General features: G+C 36.2%; 1 protein-coding gene and 1 long non-coding RNA gene across 18 annotated transcripts in view; one reads left to right on the top strand and one right to left on the bottom strand.

The window, feature by feature from the left end:
- Positions 1-17341, top strand: part of ACACA (acetyl-CoA carboxylase alpha) — a 449622-nt gene that overhangs the window by 309653 nt on the left and 122628 nt on the right. For 15 of the 17 annotated variants that reach the window (XM_077165076.1, XM_077165070.1, XM_077165071.1 and 12 more), the window contains 4 exons: positions 7923-7946; positions 10765-10908; positions 11691-11787; positions 13436-13543. In XM_077165076.1, coding sequence (XP_077021191.1) covers positions 7923-7946; positions 10765-10908; positions 11691-11787; positions 13436-13543 — 373 coding nt within the window. The other 2 variants (XM_077165067.1, XM_077165084.1) reach the window with 2 other exon arrangements.
- Positions 5011-10455, bottom strand: LOC143687782 (uncharacterized). The gene is made up of 3 exons (XR_013177683.1): positions 10105-10455; positions 7304-7472; positions 5011-5394 (listed from the first exon to the last, which is right to left on the bottom strand). It is a non-coding gene; the product is annotated as an uncharacterized LOC143687782 (long non-coding RNA).

Raw genomic sequence — 17341 nt, 5'->3', positions numbered from 1 at the left:
GTATAAAGTCTCCTTGTTTGTGTGTGTAATTTTAAAGCTGCTGGATTGTTAGTGTTTTATTTTAGCTTTCTAGCTGCTAAAACAAGTATCATATAATGAGTTGGTTTAAATTGTGGAAATTTTTGTCTCATGGTTTTGAGGCAAGGAGGAGTGCAAAACTGAGGTGTCAATAAGGCGATGTTTTCTCCCAGAAGACTGTGGCATTCTGGGGCTGGCTGCCAATGATCCTTGGTCCATGTCTTTTCTGTCACATGGCAGTGTCTTCTTTCTTTTTGGATTCCATTGAAAATTTTCCGATTTCTGACTGCTCCTTGTGGCTTCTCTTCCGTGTCAATATATTTCACTTATAAAGACTTCAGCCATATTGGAGTAACATCCACTTTCATTCTGTTTGGGCACAACTTTAATAATATCTTCAAAGGTCCTATTAGAAATGGTTCGCATCCATAGGACCAGGGGTTGTTCCTGAACATACCTTTTAGGGGACATGATTCAATCCCCTACCTTATTATTATATCATTGTTATTATTGGTATGCGTGTAAAGATAAAAGTATAGACAAGTAAAGGAGAAGAGGTAAAATAATCTTTTTGAAAACGAGAAAGATGTTAAAATTGTTTTAATGCTTTTTTAGATCAGAAGTCCTTTTGGTAGTTTAGGATTGTAAAATGTACTATCAGATTTGATCAAAATGATATATTCAGTTTTAGAGTATAGCTTATTTGCATAGTTATAGTAGATTTGACATGAATTTAATTTTGTAAGACTTTCTAATTTCTTACATATATAATCACAACTGGAATTATGTTCTGCTCACTTAAAAAAAAATTCAAGGATATCCCAGTTTTCACAAGTTTTAGCCAAGTTCCAACTTTTTTTCCAACTCTAGTACTTTTCTTTCTATTCTTACTGTTTTGAACAAATAGATACTTTGCATGTTGTTTCTTATTCTTCAGAAATAAGTTATAAGAGACTGTCAACTATTATCCTCTGCACTCTTAGTATCTTAAGGCTTAAATATATGATTATGTCCACTAATTTCAGACTAATGATTCTGAACTAGCAATATGCTTCAGAATTATCAGGGGAATATTTTGAAAATACATATACCAGGATCCCAAATCCTGAGATTCTGATTCATTCTAGATTATAGTACATATAACTACTTTTTTAAAAAGCTTGTCTTGTAATTTTAGTGAACACCTACAAGTGAGAATCACTACTTCTAGACTAGTACTGGCCAATAGAAATATAATGCAAGCAACATAGGTAATTAAAAATTATCTATTGGCCATCTTTTAAAAAGTAAAAAGAAATGGGTGAAATTGATTTTAGTAACAATTTAATTCATCATATCCAAAATATCATTTTAAATGTAATCAATATAAAAATCATTAATGAGGTATTTTCCATTCTTTTGTTTATACCAAGTCTTAGAAATTCAGAGTAGGTTTTACAGCACATCTCAAATAGGGCCAACCACATCTCAAGTACTCAGTAAATACATGGGGCTAGTGGCTATCACATTGGATAGCACAACTTCAGACCAAAAATTCATTAGGACAATCACAAGTCAAAAACAAGTCTTTGTTTTATGTTCTTAAAGTGTCCCTTGGAGAGAGAAAAATCTCTTATTCTTACGTTGTTCTCAGTAGTGATGAGAATAATCCAAACCTGATACTATAACTATTACACTATGAAATTTTATGCATGCTCAAAAAATTATTTAGTGAGAATAGAATATATGCATGTGAATGCCCTATCAGATAATAGTCTACTTACCAATGCAAAAATTTATTTCAGTGATTTTTTTTTCCCCAACCGAGTATTACAAACCACAAATTCCTGGGGAAGAGAGCAGATATTTTGTTTAATCAGTTTTTTGCATTTTCTTTCTTGGCCCTTAGTCTATACATTCCTTCCCTGCATTCATTTCAAGTAGACTAACTTTGCCAAGTCCCTAGAAGTGAGTATCTTTGTAAGTTGTGATATCAAATAATGCTACAGTCTTTTATTGTGTATTCTGTACAATTCTGTTCTTGCAGCTTGTTTTTTGACTAGTGATTTAACTCCTCTGGGTTAAGAGGAAACATGGTTCTCTGTCTGCAAACTGACAGTAGAAGGGTATGTTTTCAAAAAAATACCTTAGATGCCATTTGGTTTGAAGACCTTTGTCCTATTAGGACCTGTTCTGATTTTTAGAGAAGTGAGCAAAACACAAGCAACTACCATTGCAAATGAAAGTGCAGCTTCTAAGGAAAGAGAAGACACTACTTTATAGCACATTTGGGCAGCTACTATATGGCTAATATGTCTGGTACTTTCAATTATTGTTTTAGTTTATCATAGGGCTCTGTATTGCTTGCCAGTTGTTAATTTTTCAGTATAATTTGACTGTATTTTTTCTGATACTTCTCTCTCTCTCTCTCCCCCCCCCCCATGTATATATTTATATATATAACTATAGTTCAACTTATTTGGCCTTTTCAGGTCTTACTAACCAAAAGATCCAATTATTAAAGCTTCATGCTGCAAAGTTCCTGGTCTGGATTTATCCTTTATTTTTTCTTAAACTCCCTTCAGTTAAGCAGCAGTTGCAGAGATTTTCCTGTCTTAAGCATAGTTGGAAACATATATATATATTTTTGTATGTATGTGCCTGCATTGCTTTTCCTTCTTTATCTTCTTAATATTTAAAGGTAATATCCTATTGTATGTGGATTTTTTTTTTTTTGAGGAGTGAATGTTTGCTGTGAATTTTAAAGGTGATTTGTAACCAGTTAGCACGTGTTCTTGAAGGAGAAGTGAGTAAGTTTCTTCAGTCATTTATTTATTTATTTATTTATTTATTTATTTTTTTTTTATTATATGGGCAGGCACCGGGAATTGAACCCAGGTCCTCTGGCATGGCAGGCGAGCATTCTTGCCTGCTGAGCCACCGTGGCCCACCCTTCAGTCATTTTCTTGATGCAGAAAAAGTCAGGGCCACATGTCTACACTAAGAAAACCTTTTATTATTACCACACATTTGGGACCTAATTCTCTTGTCTGAGATTCTGTCAGTCCAGCTCTTTAGTAAATTCAACCAGTAAATTACACTGATTAATCCAAGAGCTCAGAAATTTCTTTTTCTCTTTCTTCTTCCAGTGAGGTTCAAGGTCTAGGATCAGTGGTATATGTGTATGTATGTTGTTTTTCCCATTCTGAAACCCCAGTTTATCCATCACTGGGACTAGTGATGCAAAATCTTGTAACAGTGCAGCATCATCCTGAATATGGCTTTATTTTTCACAGTTCATTAAATTGTTTGACACTCAGGATTTCACTTAACTTTGGACATATTAGATACATCACAATAATCTGAAAATAAATAAGTTCTACAGTCAGCCTATATGTTTGTTCTAAAATACAACTATATTTATACAAACATATGTAAAGTGTATAATACATAAACTCTATGGTTACGCATATGGCTTGATAAATTATTATTATGACAGTCTGGGAGTACAAAATTTATAACTCCAAATGATTTTCAAAAGTAAAATACATTAGTTAATTTTTAAAAACTTAATCTGTCAGATATGAAGAAATATTGATTCAGGGGATGGAAGAATACTTTGTCGTATGTTTCTGTACATATAAAATGGGTGAGGACCTATTGGTGTTTATTTCCACCTATTTCTTAAATGGAAATCCATGCTTTAGTTAAGTTCAGTTGCAGTACCTTCTTTGCTATTTAATCCTTGTGAACTTTGCCTTCTGTGTTATGTTTTAATTCAAGCACTTTCCTTTACTCATATCTTACATCCAGAAGAGGTCGGCTGTGTTCTCTCCTGATAGTGTATGTTTTGGTCATGACTGAGTTTACGTTTCTGGGTACCTTTAATGTTTAGCTGTCAGTGAATGGCCTCTGAACCCTCTTATTTGTGAAGAAAGTTAGAAATCAGAAGCCTTTCATGTGAGTAATCAGCAGCCTGCTGCCATTCTTGAGAATTCTGATAATCTTTGACACCAGAGATTTGATCCTCCTTTGTGCTATACTGAGGCATTCAAAAGTCATCTAACTTGTAGAAATTTGTTGGCAGGGGGAACATTTGGTTGTAGTTAGTAGGCCAGAATGGGCTATAAATAAGTAAAATCCTACAGTGTTTGCCTCCTTCATTCAGGGGTAGTCTACTGATCAAATGCAAGCTTCTGGCAGAAGAGAAAACTCTCAGCAGGTTTAAGTGCTTACCAAAGTGCTTTCCTATATCCATGACTCAGTTTCTAGTTTCTGTTGTGTTATTTTGGCACTCTAGACTTGTAAGATTGGAGAGACGAGTTAAAAGTTCTCAATATATCATTAGGGTAGCCCAAGGTCTCTTCTTGTCAAGGAAGACTAGCTGATTCCAGAGGGGAGGAAAAACAGAATCTAGGGCACCTGTAAATCCCTGTAGTTTTGTGCTGTGGGTTTGTAGCTAATTATACAGCAGGCAACAGTTATATGTTGTAACCCTGTTGGCATATTGTTTCAGAAAGCACGTCTTCCAGCAGAGCAAAGAAGGGGCTTTGGAGGGGCTGCAAATGAATGAAGCAATGATCATTTTATAGTAAACTAAAGCTCTGCAGTGGAATCAGGGTATCTGAACTGCAAGGGGACCGTAGAGGGAGATGCCAGTAGAAATATATGGTTCAGATGTGTTTTACAGCCCTTGATTTGGATTATCCTGCAGAAATATAGTAACACAAGGAGACCACCACTGATCACAGCCAGTCAAATTGCTCTTTTCTCTTTTGGTACTGCTGTTAGTGACTGCTAGTAGGTTATTCAGCCGACCTCTTCTGATTATGCTTTGCTGCCTCATTTCAAAAGATTTGCCCTATACTGGCTCTGAATCACAGCTTGACGTAACCACGGCCTGTTTGCATGCATCCCCATCATTTTCATATAGGGTCCCTCCCCCCTACTCCAAGTTAGAAGGCAAAAGAAGCAGGGACATTTTTATATGATAAAAGATTTATGTAGAGCCAAGTAGAATCAAGCAAAATGAAATTCAGCGGAAGGGATGGTAAAAGTCTCAGAACTTGTGATTGCCAAAGAAGTCAGTGTTCCTTAAATTAGAAAGGGTTCAGTTAGAAAGCAGCAACTCTGACTTTGCATTCACATTGAGACAAGCTCTCCAAGCCATTCTGTGCAAGCAGATCAATAAGATCAGTGGTAACTTGGCAATGCCAAGAACCTCAGAATTTCTCTTGTCCTTTTTAAAATTCTATACTGAGATGGAGAGCTATCCTCAGGAACTGAGATGAGAAAGTGCCAGGTCCAGATACTGGTTTATGAAGCATATTGAGCAGTGTCCTTAGAAAGCATCCTCTTTGATTTCTCAGTCTATCACATCTATAAAATGGAACAAATCTGTAAGAAGGAAAAGTGATGTCAGTATTCATCACAATATTATGAATGGAGGGTAATCATGGTAAAATGTTTCATGTAATCTAAACAGCAAACTTCTTATAAGAAGTGCATTTAAATACCATTTCTGTATTTGAAAATGCAATTGATTGCCTTATCAGAGATTGAGCAATGTACCTATTTTTACATGATAAGTATGCAGTAGAATGTGGTGGATTTTATTTTAATTTTAGCTGCATAAATAGAATACTTGAGTTATATACAATTTTTTCTTTAGTTTATTTTGTACAGACCATAGATCTAGCTTTCCACTGTTTCACAGTAGTGTGCAGTATGCCATATTTGTCATATTCTCAAATTGATCACCAGCCTCTGTATAGGTTAATAAAATATATCAGTGATCATTATGGACATGGCTAAGTATTTACCGAGTAAGATAGGGTTTATCCTTTCTTCCCTGCTCATATTCCCTACAACCCTATAGGTTTTTATTCTCTCTGGCTCTAAACTCTTAACATGATTGATTCAGGGCTATTCCTGTAAAACTTGGAGATGTTGGTGTTTGTTTTTTACCCCATACTGTGTAGATGGTACACAATTCCTATAACAAGGCAGCAGGGGGCTCTCTATGAGAGTTTGAAAATTGCTGATGGAGCACGGATGGCTTTTTGTTGTTGTTCTTTTCAATTCAGACCCTTTTCTACTGTAAACTTTGTCCTCATCATGTGAAGATTGCCTAAGGGATTAGAGTGTAGATACAGAAGCAGTGACACCATTTTATTAGTCTAAGAAATTGGTTAACAGTTGCGAGAGATTGTACTGGTTTATAAACTCCTGAAATCTGGATGGATGGAACCCGATATTCCTTTGCTTGTAGGGTTCTTCTCTCTGAACTACAGTTCATGGATAAGAAACTGTGCGAGTGACTCTTGCTCTTGAATCCTTTGTTTCTTAAAAGGAAGACTTTCTTGTATTCTCATTAGCCTCTACAGTTAATTTTCTGCTGTAAGAACCTGTCCATACTTTCATGTGTTAGTGAGGGCCAAGTGTCCTGTAACTAAGAATCTCTTATAAAATGAAATCCATTCCTCTGAAGGAGAGGTTTAAGGAATCCAAACTGCAGAGGTTCAGGTTTTTGCACTAAGAGGTTGATTTTGCTGCCTTATGAATTCACTCTGTGATACAGGTTTGATGCAAAGAGTATTGCTACTCACAAATCATATGAGGTATACAGTTTGTGTGCAGTGATATGTCACAGCTTTTTATTTATACGGCCAGCTCACTCTATTCTGCTCCTTTCATTGCCATGGAAAGTGCATCATTTTCTTCCCTCTCTCCTCCTTCCCACATATCATCAGCACCACCCACCATGTTCTTCCCATTAAGTCCTCTGTGTGCCAGGAAACCCAACAATGATTAAATGCTGGTAAAAAGAGTGTAAGGTTATGATAACAACCAATCAACCCTATTATATATAACCCCTCAATTGTGGGTGCTAAGTATAATTTTGCCCTTTTAATATTAATAATAAGAGGTTTTTGGTTTGTTTTTTCAGTTGAGGAAATGACTAGCATCAAATAAAAAGAAAACGACTTGGTGGCAAAGGCCAAAGAGAATACATGAGACTTGACTTGCAGTCTCCCATCTCTATTCTAATCATGATTTTGACACGTTCTTTATAAGGAAAATCTAGGGCCAGCCAAATTTAGGTAAGGTTTTATTTGTAAGGGGCCTCAATTTTTTAAGCTTACAGCAATTTTTTAAAAGTCATTATTACCTTCAGTCATTTAATTTCAAAAGTATTAATTTTAACAAATTATACCACTCTATTATAGAATCATTTATTATATTCCTGCATTATTTTCAGTTTCTTTAAGCTCCTATAGTACTTACTACCCTCCTTTTTTACTACCTTCTATGAAAGGAAGAACTTGGCTAAATAGACATGGAAAAAGTAGCCAGTAACCAGATTGCTGGATTCTTTTCTGTGAAGATGGCTCTTAAGTGCTTCAACATATCCTAGAAAGCAACTAGGATGGGAGGGAATGTGGAATCAGCTTTTCCGGCCATCATTTTTATACCTTTAGTAAAATAGGAACAAAAGAGAAGAATCTCTAAGAATCTCGTTGAAACATATTTTAAAGAATTTTATTTCTTGTTGAAGCTAACAATAACATACCATATCATATAGCTTAAATTACTTTTTAGTAGCCTGTGTTTTACCACTGCTTTGCATTATTATTATTATTACTATTATTACTGTTGCTATTATTTAATGGTCTTTTAAAAATAATCCATGGTAAATACGTTTTGACCCTTTCCATCAACAGCTGCTGTGATGAGGTAGGTCAGGAGCATGCCTCTGTGGAGGTACCTTGGGGTTGAAGGGTAATTAGCATTTAATTATGTCTGCTGAATGCCAGAGCTGCCAACCTGGAGCTCCTCATGACTGGTCTGTATCTGCTCTGACAATTCTTTTATAATGGCTTTTACTAACCTATCAGTAACTAACTGTGGTTGTTTAATTACAGAGGGAACATCCCCACGCTAAACAGGTACTGTATGTTTAGTTTCTTTTCCAATTAAAAGCACCTTTTTTGTAATTTAAAATAGTAAAACCAAAAAAAAAAAATAGCACTACACTTGACAAGCTTATATATTTCCTTCTCTTAGAGAGCCCTGATCACCCCTATGGACACGCTAAATTATTATTCCTGTTTGAAAAACATGTCTTCAGCTTTTCTTCAGCTGTTCAAAAAGCAATAGCTGAAAACCCTATCTGAAAAAGTTCCCATCCAACTGTATTTGATAGGGTTTTTTTTCTGCCTAGTGTTCAGCTTTGCTGGAAACATCTTTTGCTCATATTTGTCTCTTACTTGGGGCTTTCAGAGGAGAAACCCATAAGGTTTCTCCTGTCCTGACAAATTGTTCATAATTTTTTCAGTTTTTACTTTCTCAAATTTGCTTTTCCTTTTAGAGGAATGGAAATCCAGAAATAGCTGATCTCATATTTTATCAGTTTGTTAGCTATTTTTTTTAAGTGTTAAAGTGTTGCAATGTTATACAGGTCAAGTTTTTATTTCAGACCTACAATAGAATTGACAATGCAAAGATATATTTAAATATTGATACGTGTAACTTTGAAGAGGTTTCCAGGCCTATATAGAACACGTGATAGTTCCTCCTGCTCCTGAGTCAAGCAAGGCAACACAGTGCAAGTTTGAGAGGGTAGCAGTTCTGATTGGAATTGAATCCACAAAATGCTAAAGCAATAATAAATTGGCAGCCAGCTCTTTATGTACATCATCAATTCTGCATTGAGATATAGAGAGAGACTTACATTTATTTTGGCCATCTCTCCCTTTAAAATATTAAGAAACGAAAGTCATCATAGCTTTTAGAACCCAATTTGGATGAGTAGAAGAAAGGGAGGGGTTTTATTTGGTCGTCTCATCTGCTGGCAGATTGGAGTTGGCCCTTTCCTGCTTGCCTCTGGCTATACTGGCCCAGTGAACATGATAGTGGAGGAAACTGAATAATGGATATATTCCATTAGGGGCCAATTGGGTGAAAAGATACTTCATCCCATGTGGCTTATTCAGAGGGAGTTCCCTTTAAGTGTAATCTGGAACCCTTTTACCTTACCTATCTACAGCCTCACGGGTAGAAAAGATATAATGCCACACAGACTTGCTCCTTTAGTGATCCCAGAAAAGAGAAGGATGTTAGCATTTCTGAGTTAGCTCTGAATCCCTGTTTCTAGTGAGCAACATGTGTAAGGCTTGCTTGATGTGTGTTTCATTTGTTTGTTTCATTCATGGTATCAGTCGTTTCCTCTCCCACTCTACCTTTCTATTCCCTAGTACTGTCAAATGATGAAGCACTTTTTTTCATAGTCTTTACCTTCCCGAAGAATAAAAACCTGTTGTGTTAGTCTCTGTAGTCTGTGTGAGCAGCACTCCCATCCTATGAAAAATTTCATTGCCTTTATCGTTCTTATTTGCAATGTGATGCAATATGAATCCAAATCTCAATTCCATATTGCTGGCTCCCTTCCACCTGTGACGCTGGAGATGGTGCACTTAGAGGAGATTTTTGGGCAGCTCCCCACAGTTCAGGTGCCATTGCCTTGCTCTGAACTTGCTTCATATCAGTGTGCCAATAACAAGTCAGGCAAGTTCTGGAGGCATCCCTTATTTTGGCCCCTCCTAAAACAATCTCTGGTCTTTCAGAAGCACTTTACAGTACATACTTATCAGTATGTACTGCTGAGGTGTATCAGGGAATATTCAGATTTGTTATGTTTTCAAATTGAAGAAATCAGTTCAGTTCTCTTCAAGCATCTCCATTCAGCGACTATTTATTGTGCTTACACACATATTTTGAGATATATATATATTTGCTCTGCCGTTTTGTATCTTCCTGGGAATTAATACGGGCTTTCAATGAAAATATTATTGCTTTGGTTTTAAAAGTTGTTAAATATAAAAAGGAAAATTTGCAATTTGGGGATTGAAAAATTTCACCCTTTCAAAAAGGAAGGAGCTGGGGGTGCAAGGGTAGTTCAGTGGTAGAATTCTCACCTGCCATACAGGAGACCCAGGTTTGATTCCCAGCCCATACACTTTCCAAACAGACAAACAAATAAACAAACAAAAGAAAAACTAAATAAACAAAAATTCAGCAAATGGTGCTGCAATAGGGGATACTCACATGAAAAAAGAGTAAAATGTGACCCCCACCATGCAGCATACAAAAAAAAAAGTGGGAGGAGCTGTAATCCATATCACTGCTATGCCTGTCGACCTATTAAAGGAAAAAAGAAATAGCTTGTAAAGTTCCCTCTATAGACTTTGCCTTGTTCCTGTACCATAAATAATCTTTTATAATGATTTACTAAACCATTCCGAATGACTTAACTAGAGTTGTTGTTATATATATAAATACTTAGTACAATTCTAGACAAAAATGCCATAAGTGTTACATAGTTATAACTCAACTTGGCTTGCTTACTTCCTTTTAAAGGAGAAATTGTTTTAGGGAGGGGGAAGATGCAGGATGGTTTTTAACCCATTATGTGCTAGCCAGTCATTCAGCACATCATAATGTCATTTTATTAAACTGCCATGAAATTCCTGACAGTCCTTGGATTTTTATTTGGAAAAATTGGGGGGTGGTGAAAATTTGTGTGGGGAATTCAGATTGAAAAGGTTAATATGAATCTGGTAAGACAGCTTTATCCATAGTGGGTCAAAAAACAAATCTGCTCTGCAACCTAACCCTACATCAGAGTTTTCTCCTAGCTTCTTTATTGTTATTCTCCCAATCTTCATACCTTCCTTGTCTAATGAACTTGATTGGATTACTGTTTAGAATGTCCTTCTCCTCCAACCTCAACCACTATGGCATGACTCATGTAGCTAGTGTCAGTGATGTGCTGTTGGACAACTCATTCACTCCACCATGTCAGCGGATGGGTGGAATGGTCTCTTTTCGGACTTTTGAAGATTTTGTCAGGTAAGACACTGGGTAACTCTCTTTTGGGGTCTTAGCCTTCTGCCAAATAAATAAAGGTCCACAGAGTAGCCGTGAGCCTGCTAAGGAGATGGAGCCTTTACTGTATATGGCCTCGGAGAGTTATATGTCCTTCCATTTCTAACTCTCATTCAGTCTCTACAAGCTTCTGTGTGTAGTATGTGCCTAGTCAAAGAAACAGAAGCAATCCCAAACCATCTTTTCTTTAGGAGCTATCTAACAGAAGAAGCTGTCTGCTCTATGATGAGTGAAATGTCAGGAGAAATTAAACACAATACTAGAGTAAGCCCCACCAGAGACCATACATCTTTTGATTAAATGCATTCAGCATCTATCTCTTGATGTATACTGATGCATTACCCTAGGGGGAGGGGTAATTACATTGGTCTGTTGCTGCTGCAGTTTACAGACTCTTTCTGTTACTTTAAAACTGATGATGACAGCATGGTTCTTATCTTACATATAAAAAAACAAAAACAATAAAGCTTTAGATCATTATTTTTAAAAAGAAAAATATATATGGTTTATTAAAGTTTAAACAATCCATCCTCCTACTTTCTGCCACTTGGTGAAATTTTGTATGTCATCTCTAGCCACTGGTGATTCTAGCCAGGTGGCTATTGAGCACAGAATAGGATAGATTATTCTTTTAAACTGAGCTAGAAATGGGAGTGTTAGTTTCCTGCCATTTAGGCTTTTACTACTTGGGTGTTCTTTTTTGCTACTTGGGTTTTAATGGTCGATATTTCTCTGGTATTTTTCAGGATCTTTGATGAAGTGATGAGTTGCTTCTGTGACTCCCCACCCCAAAGCCCCACATTCCCTGAAGCAGGTCATACATCTCTTTATGATGAAGACAAGGTATGGTGTCCCCTTTGGGAGACTGGTGTTTTGTCTGTTAAGCTGCCAGAATGTAATATACCAGAAATGGAATGGCTTTTAAAAAGGGAATTTATTAAGTTGCAAGTTTACAGTTCTAAGCCTATAAAAATGTCTAAACTAGCATCCAGGGAAAGATACCTTAATTCAAGGAAGGCTGATGGGTCTGGAACACCTCTGTCAGTTGGAAGTCACGTGGCTGGCATCTGCTGGTTCCTTGGTCCCGGGCTCCATTGCTTTTAGCTTCTATTCCTGTGGGGGTTCCTCATTTTGCTTCTCCAGGGCTAGCTTTCATCTCTTGGTTTCCCTTGGCTTTCTCCAGGTTCTTGCTTGTTTAACGTCTCATGGGAAGGCATATGGCAATGTCTGCTAGGCTCCAAGTATCTCCAAATATCCATCTATCTGTTCTCCAACTGTCAGCATCTGTGTCATCTCTGCTCTGAACTCTCTCCAAAATGTTTCCTCTTTTAAAGGACTCCAATAAATGAATCAAGACCCACTTGGGATGGGTGGAGTCACATCTCCATCTAATCAAAAGGTCACACCCACAATTGGGCATGTCACATCCCCATGGAGATAATCAAATCAAAAGGTTTCTGCCCTATAGTATTGAATTAGTATTAAAAGAAACAGCTGCCCTCACAAGATTGAATCAGAATTAAAACATGGCTTTTCTGGGGTACGTAATACTTTCAGACCAGTGCAGCTGGTTTGTTTATTCAGACAGACACGGGATGTGTACTCTGTATTATCTTTCTGTCTTTGGAACATTAAAGGGAAAAACTCATCCTTTTACTCTACTTTATTCCATTTTGTATGCCTTACTAAAGCATTTTTGGAAATGGTGGAATATAAATTCTAAACTTAAAAAAAAGAAAACTGCATGAAATTCTTGGAATTCATAGTGTAAAATGGACTCAGCTATATCTATTGCTGCTGCCTCCGGCTCTCTCTGAAAAAAAAAATTTTTTTTTTAAGACTTGAATTTTGGTTGCCCGAATTCTGACACAGTGATGGGATACATCTTTGCATAGTGGTGCTGTCATAGTCCTCAGAGAATGGTAGACTTTGTATTTCATTAAAAAAAATAAATAGGCATTTTGTTTAAAACTTTGTTCTTTTATTAAATCTTTCTTTTAATTTCTTGGTAAGCTATTTGTTCTTTCCCAATTGTTTTCCCTGTGTTTTGATAATTATGTTGTTTGATAAATTGCAGAGAAATACTTTACGTGGGAATATGTTCGGGTGGCTTCTTACACTTATTTTTCTTCACTTTCTTGAAGAGAGATGTGGCAAACTGTTTCACTCCCATTTTGTTGGTGAAAAAATTGAAACATAGGGAGCTTCAGGTTTGTGAAGAGTCAAGATTTGGGATCACCTCCAGCTAATCCCTTTATTGCCTTATCTTTAAGAAGTTATCTGTTTCACTTTAAAATCCATTGTGCTTGTTGGGCAGCAGTTTCAATTTGTTTATATCTACTAGTGGGCAAACCAGAACATCCTATGTGGTATACCTCTTCTCCAGGTATTTTACCTGGAGATATTCTATACCAAGTTCTATAACTTTTTCTTTCTTCTGTATTAGCCAACCTCATAATCTTTTTGGCTTGTGTTCTTTGCTTGTGTTCAGGTCCCCAGGGATGAACCAATTCACATTCTGAATGTGGCTATCAAGACTGACCGTGATATTGAGGACGACAGACTTGCAGCTATGTTCAGAGAGTTTACCCAGCAAAATGTAAGTCCTTGACTGGTGGAAATTGATGGTGGCCCTTTCCTGCTGGCTATGTGTGATAGCCATCCTTTTATAAATTGCTACTTGTAAGGTTTATCACTGTTTATGCCTCTTTTACGTAGTTCTTTATGTAGGAATAAAATTCCATAGTGAGTTAATAATAAATGTTGGATATCTTTTTATATCAGGAAATATACCTCAAATGTTTTCAGAAAAATGGCATTTGTAAATGTTTCCCAGAGTGCCAATCTTTAACTTTTAATCTCCTGCTGAATATTTTCCTCTGTTGACTTCAAACTCTGCATGTCTAAGCCCAAACTCTCATCAGGTCCATTCTATGTCCTTCCCTCCATTGAAAAATATCAGTTATTTTTTCATTCTCCTTTCAGTTTTATGTCTCAGGTTGACAACAAACTCCAGAGTCTAAGACTGATTCCTGTCATTTTCCCTTACTTGTTCTTACCACCCTCCTCCCCTCCATCCCCTCAAAAAAAAGCAGCCACTTTACCTGAGTCATTCAGAAGTTCTTGACTTCTTCCTATTCCTTGTCATTCCATTATTATTACCCCTTTATTCCTAATGTAAACATATTTAAATGTGTCTGGTCAATCACTAAGATGTGTTAGTTTTTCTTTACGATGTCATTTATACTTTCTCTCTTTTGGGGGGGTGGAGTGGGGGCGGGTGCATAGTCCCAGAATCGAAACCAGTTCTCCGCATGGGAGGCAAACATTCTACCACTGACCCACCCTTGCACCCTACCCTTTCTCTTTTATGATTTAGATTTTTAAATTCCCAGTGCCTTCTCTCTAGTTTAAACACTTACCACCTCATAACTTGAGACACTACAACAGGTTTATTTGTGATCCTTCACTTTGCCTCCAGACAGTTCCATCCTGCTCTTCACTCCAAGGCTAAATGTCCAAAATGCCTCCATACTATGTTATTTTCCCATTCAATGATGGTTCTCTCTTAACTTCATTGTAGCTCCTTAACTTGATATTTAACAGCCTACCACAAATCTAGCCTTTCCTGTTACCTGGAAAAAACTAAGTCCTTCTTGTCTAATCCACCTTGTTTAATTCATCTTTTACTGCCTCTCACCAGGAATGTTCTCCCCTTTCTTTCTTCCTAAAATCCTCTTTATCTTAAGAACTGTATCAACTGTCACCTCTTTTATGAGTTCTTCTAAGTAGCCATAACTGAAAATGTATTTTTCTCCCTTGAATTCCTAAATAGTCAGCATACATTTATTAACAGTAGTAACACTTTTTATTTATAAAGAAATTCCATGGAAAATTTTTATTTGCACAGTACCACAATCATAGGGTTAGAGTAGCTAGGATTTATTCCAGTTGAACATGTGGGGAAGAGTTCGTGCTAAGAGAGATTAAGGCCCCTTGGTCACCAGCTGGTAAATGATGGAGCAAAGACCAGATTTTAAGGCTTTTGACTCTAGCTCTAGGGAGCACAGATCTAGGTACTTAAGTAAATGATATATCTTTAGCCATGAAGATGCTTATAGTCTAGTTGGGGAGACTGGATAGGCATGTATAAAACAATAATCTTCAATTGCATTTCATTGTGATACGTGATATATGCCAAAGCACCCCTGTTAAGCTCCACTTAATATCAAGATTCATGTCTTTTCTTTGAATGGAAAGCACTTAATCCATAGTGGTTTACTAAGAACTTTACTGAGAATCAACTCAGTACATTTTTTTTTAATGTAATTGAGTGATATAAACAGTTAGTGCTATAGGCATTCCCATCTTGTAAGACTAATGATTGATACCCAGGGAAAAGTGGTAAATTCATGATTTATGTGAGTCTTAGAATTTGTTCCATAATGTCCTCACAGCACTTATACTGATTTTGGGATTGCAGTGACTAACATGAGGAAAACGTGTTTCTAGAGAAGTGAAAGTAGGGAAATGCCTGGAAATTTTTCTTCAGATGAGAAATGAACCTTCCTTCTTGCTCTTGGCTGTGACCCAGAGGTCAGTGACCAAAGTAACCTTAGCTGGGACAGTCCTAATGTTCTGGGATTTTGAGGCACTAATTGTCTATATTTTATTATTATTATTTTTTCAAAATTTGACTTTAACTTTAGGCCTTTTCTTGTCCTCAGTTCTAAATGTTGTATATTATCACATGTTGATTTAAAGAGGTAGATGTCTTTTTTATTACATACATTTGTAACAATAAGAAATTTTTCCTTTACTGGACTTGTAAACTGAGGAATAGAGAAATCCAATGTCTTTCCTTAAGGCTACTCAGGAGGTAGCCTGGGGAAGCTACTAACTACATCACATTCTGTGCTTATTCTGGAATGTTTGGTACTTTCACCTCCTTTTTATGAAAAAAAAAATTAAAAGGAAAAGGAAGAAAAGCAATTTTTTTAAAAGCTGAAATAACTAGTTCTGTTTTTCACTTCGTGATCATGCTCCTAGCAGTTTAGAAGATTTTTTTCAAGCACAGATTAAACTATCAAATAGGTTGATCCAAATTGTCCAAATAATCTTCTAGTCCCAGCATGTCTTTTTTTTCTCTCATAGAAATTAGGATCATATATTTGTAAATGACTTGTGGAGGAGATTGAAGCAGTCAGTGTAAATGGAGTTTCTCCAGGTGCTGACGCCTAATCGCTGGGTAATAGCTGTGGACTTGCTGTGAGACCTGCATTATTACAATGTAATCAGAATCCTGTTGCTCTGCTGTTATTGTCAGCCACTTGTGGAATTTTAAAAGCAATAACAATTTTGATTTTAAATCATGCCATTATTAAAGTTATTTTCTTCCCTTGCCAGAACATAACTATTGATGCTTGTCTTTGAAGGACTTGGCTATTCAAATTATTTGTTGGTGTTAGAAGAAATGTTTCTGTTCCTGGGCATATTGAGAGATGAAGAACCACCTCCTTCTTTCAACTTTTTTTCTTATTGTGGTGTCAGTACTCAGTTATTTACACTAATTTTTTTTTAATGTGGTCAAACTAAAACTTATTTATATTTCACATAGAAATTTATTATTAGAATTCACTTACAGAAATTTAATTTTTCTAGTCATGTTTTTGCTTATACTGTTAATAAAATTAATTTTATTACCAAGCATTTCCATAGGAACATGGTTGATTATAACAGGAGCCAGCTTATATATTTTTTAAAAAATCAAGAAAGTTAAGAATTGACTTAACATATCTCTTGGTTAGAGTTATAGCAAGGGATGTGGTCAAATTGAAGTCTGGATATAGTTTATAAAAGCCCACTCCTTTTGTTTCTATTTGTGCTAGTCATTTATTCTCTCCCTCATTTAATGATGAGATTGCTATTCTGCTTGTTACAATGTAGCCCCTCTTTGTTAGGACCTTTAAAAGCACTCCTTTTGCTTAACTCATGAATGTTTCTTTGTCTCTGCCTTTTGAGGTAAGTGAGCCATATAGTATAGAGGAAGGCTTAGATCTGAAGGCTTAGATCTTGTAGAAGGTGCTCTCTTGAAATTACTTGTCTCTGTCAACTTCTAATGTATTTCTTGCCTTTTTCAAGTTGGAGATATGAGTATTAATCAGGAAACTAAGACTAATCAGTCTTGCTTTTAACAATTTTCAAAGAGAACTTTTGAAAAAAAATCCCTTCATATAAAGTAGAGGGGATTTGTTTTAGATGAACTGAAAAGGCCAGGATTTGTTAAGTTGTATTCCAGGAATGCCCATTTCTGATCATAGATAATATCTATGATCTAAACAACAATTTAGTATCTATATTTTTTGTTTTTATAGAAAATTCTTCCTTTTCCTCTGCC

This window comes from Tamandua tetradactyla, chromosome 6, assembly GCF_023851605.1.
Source record: "Tamandua tetradactyla isolate mTamTet1 chromosome 6, mTamTet1.pri, whole genome shotgun sequence".
Lineage (NCBI taxonomy): Eukaryota > Metazoa > Chordata > Mammalia > Pilosa > Myrmecophagidae > Tamandua > Tamandua tetradactyla.
The sequence above is the reverse complement of the archived record's forward strand: the minus strand, read 5'-3'. Positions and strand labels throughout refer to the sequence as shown.